We start from the raw sequence: 2,385 nt of genomic DNA on the forward strand, positions 1-2,385 counted from the left end.
AGAGTTAGGTTTCTTTTACAGAGAGGGTATAGAGGCGTTGAAAGCAAAAATCTATCGAGAGGGTTTAGAGGTGTTGGAAGCAGAAAGTGTTGAAGAATCTAGGGTTTCCTCTTCTTCAATAAAATTGTAGTCGTGTCGATGAGTTCAAATCGCATAAAAGAATAACCCGATAGAAATCAACTCACCTAACAGAATGGGAGAATAGATGGTGGTAATTGATGGTGACGTTGGGAGACGGTAAGGACATCGGTGGATGGTGCATTGATGGCAGCGTGATGGTCGAGCAAGGTGGCAACAAATAAAAGTCGGAAAAAACAGAAGAAATATCCAACATCGTGCAAGATAAAGATGAATCGTGCTGTATCATCTATTCCTTGGGAAAAAACAGAAAAGATAAATTGAGTAGATAATCATGGCTGATTACACGAGATTATAATTATCGACACCAGAAGGAATTTCGATTTTAAACCAATAAAAGGGACACATAGGAGTTTAAAGGAGAGGGGCAAAATAGACAATTCACTTTGTAAAATTCTAGCCTTAGGAGATGCCACATAGGAATAAAGGGTTTCGTTTATTAATATATATATATATATATATATATATATATATATATATATATATATATATAAATGCCAATTTATTTTTCTCACACATTCCAAATGAATGACAAGACAATATTATTAAGTAATGTTAAACAAATAACATCAATTTGGTAACACAATTGTCGTAAAGCAGCAACGGAACTTGTTATCGATTTAATTATAAAATTCTCAATTACCCGAATAATATAAATTTAGTAAAGGTGTATATTAGACTATGTTTATTGATAAATTGGGTGTTAGATATATAAATAATGCAAAATAAGAAAAATGAAAAATAGATTTTTTTTGAGCCGGCCAATGATATATAAATAAAATGAAGAGAATACAGGAGCCAAGATTAGTGGCGAGCCAGAAGCATACAGAGAAACAAAGGAAAAGAAAAGTAAATGACAAAACAGAAAAATTAAAAGATTAGAAATCTAGAGGGCATTGAGACCATGTTGCCCAAGTAAACCTACCAAACTTGCCCCTGTTCTTAACCCAAATATACGTCGCTGATTTTATCATGTCGATGACTTTGTCGGGTGGGATCCGGTTCTTGTTGAAAACTCTTGCATTCCTCGATTTCCAAATGCTCCAAAAGGCTCCAAAGTACACTGCCAAAAGAGTTATGCTTCTATTATGGCCCAACCCCAGCTGAGAAACTGAGTCCTCGACCTCCTTTATCGTTTGACAATCCGCCGTGTTTACCTTACACCATCTTGAAATTCCTTCGAATACCTGTTTGGCATATCGACATTCAACCAACACATGGTCTGCACCTTCGTCTTGTTCATTACACATGGGACAGGTCAAAGATTCCAGAATTACCCCTCTCTTTGATAGCTCTAAAGCAACAGGAATCCTCCCCCTTCTAGCCCGCCAAATAAAACAGTTAACTTTTAGTGGGACTTCTTTAATCCAGGTGAAATTGCCATCAGCATTGGGGGGCCGATAATCCCATCTGTGTCTAAGTGCACAAACTGAGTATATCCCATTTGGGGATAACTCACTCCTCCAGGTAGCACCATTAGCAGTAGAAATTTTTGATAAGACAGAGTGGACAGATATTTCTTTGCTTAATAGATCTTTTCTTATTCCGGCGATGTTGTTCCACACACCTGATAGTGATTTTTTTTAATACACCTCATCAGATTTTGCCTTGAGGTTATGCAAGCTTGAAATAACTTCCGCCCAAAGGTGATGTGGTTCGGTTCTGAATTTCCACCACCACTTCATTATTAAGGATATATTCAGGGCTTTGATTGTACCAACGCCCAGCCCACCTGCCTTCTTGGGAGCAACTACAGTGTCCCATGAGAACCAATGAATTTTCTTCTTTTCTTTAGATGCCCCCCATAAAAACCTGTTCCTCATTCTCTCAAGGGTTTGGATAACACCCTCAGGAGCTACGTAAAGAGACAAGAAATAAGTGGGCAGATTACCGAGGACTGATTGGATAAGAGTCAGTCTGCCCCCGAAGGAAAGAGTTTTAGACTTCCATGCTGACAGTTTGGCTTGAAAACGATCTATGATTGGTTTCCAATTCTTCTTCAATTTCATGTTAGCACCCACCGGAACTCCTAAGTATGTGAAAGGGAGGGAGGATGGTTCACATCCAAGAGTGTTAGCTCAGTTTGACACTTCTCGCATCTCAACACCTACTCCAAAAACTTTTGATTTATTGAAATTCACCTTTAATCCAGATGCCGCATGAAAGCACCGCAGGATCCGAGCAAGGTTATTGATATTTTGCTTTGACCATTCACCCAGAAATAATGCGTCATCTGCATATAGTAGG

General features: G+C 38.4%; 1 protein-coding gene across 1 annotated transcript; it reads right to left on the minus strand.

The window, feature by feature from the left end:
• Positions 1–1,016: 1,016 nt before the first annotated feature.
• LOC145050004 (uncharacterized) lies at positions 1,017–2,147 on the minus strand. The gene is made up of 2 exons (XM_078998326.1): positions 1,856–2,147; positions 1,017–1,705 (listed from the first exon to the last, which is right to left on the minus strand). Exons 1-2 carry the CDS (start codon positions 2,145–2,147, stop codon positions 1,017–1,019), a joined length of 981 nt encoding a protein of 326 aa, XP_078854452.1.
• Positions 2,148–2,385: the final 238 nt, after the last annotated feature.

The sequence above is a fragment of the Lactuca serriola genome, chromosome 5 (genome assembly GCF_051521515.1).
Source record: "Lactuca serriola cultivar US96UC23 chromosome 5, Lser_US96UC23_V15, whole genome shotgun sequence".
In the NCBI taxonomy this organism is placed as follows: Eukaryota; Viridiplantae; Streptophyta; class Magnoliopsida; order Asterales; family Asteraceae; genus Lactuca; species Lactuca serriola.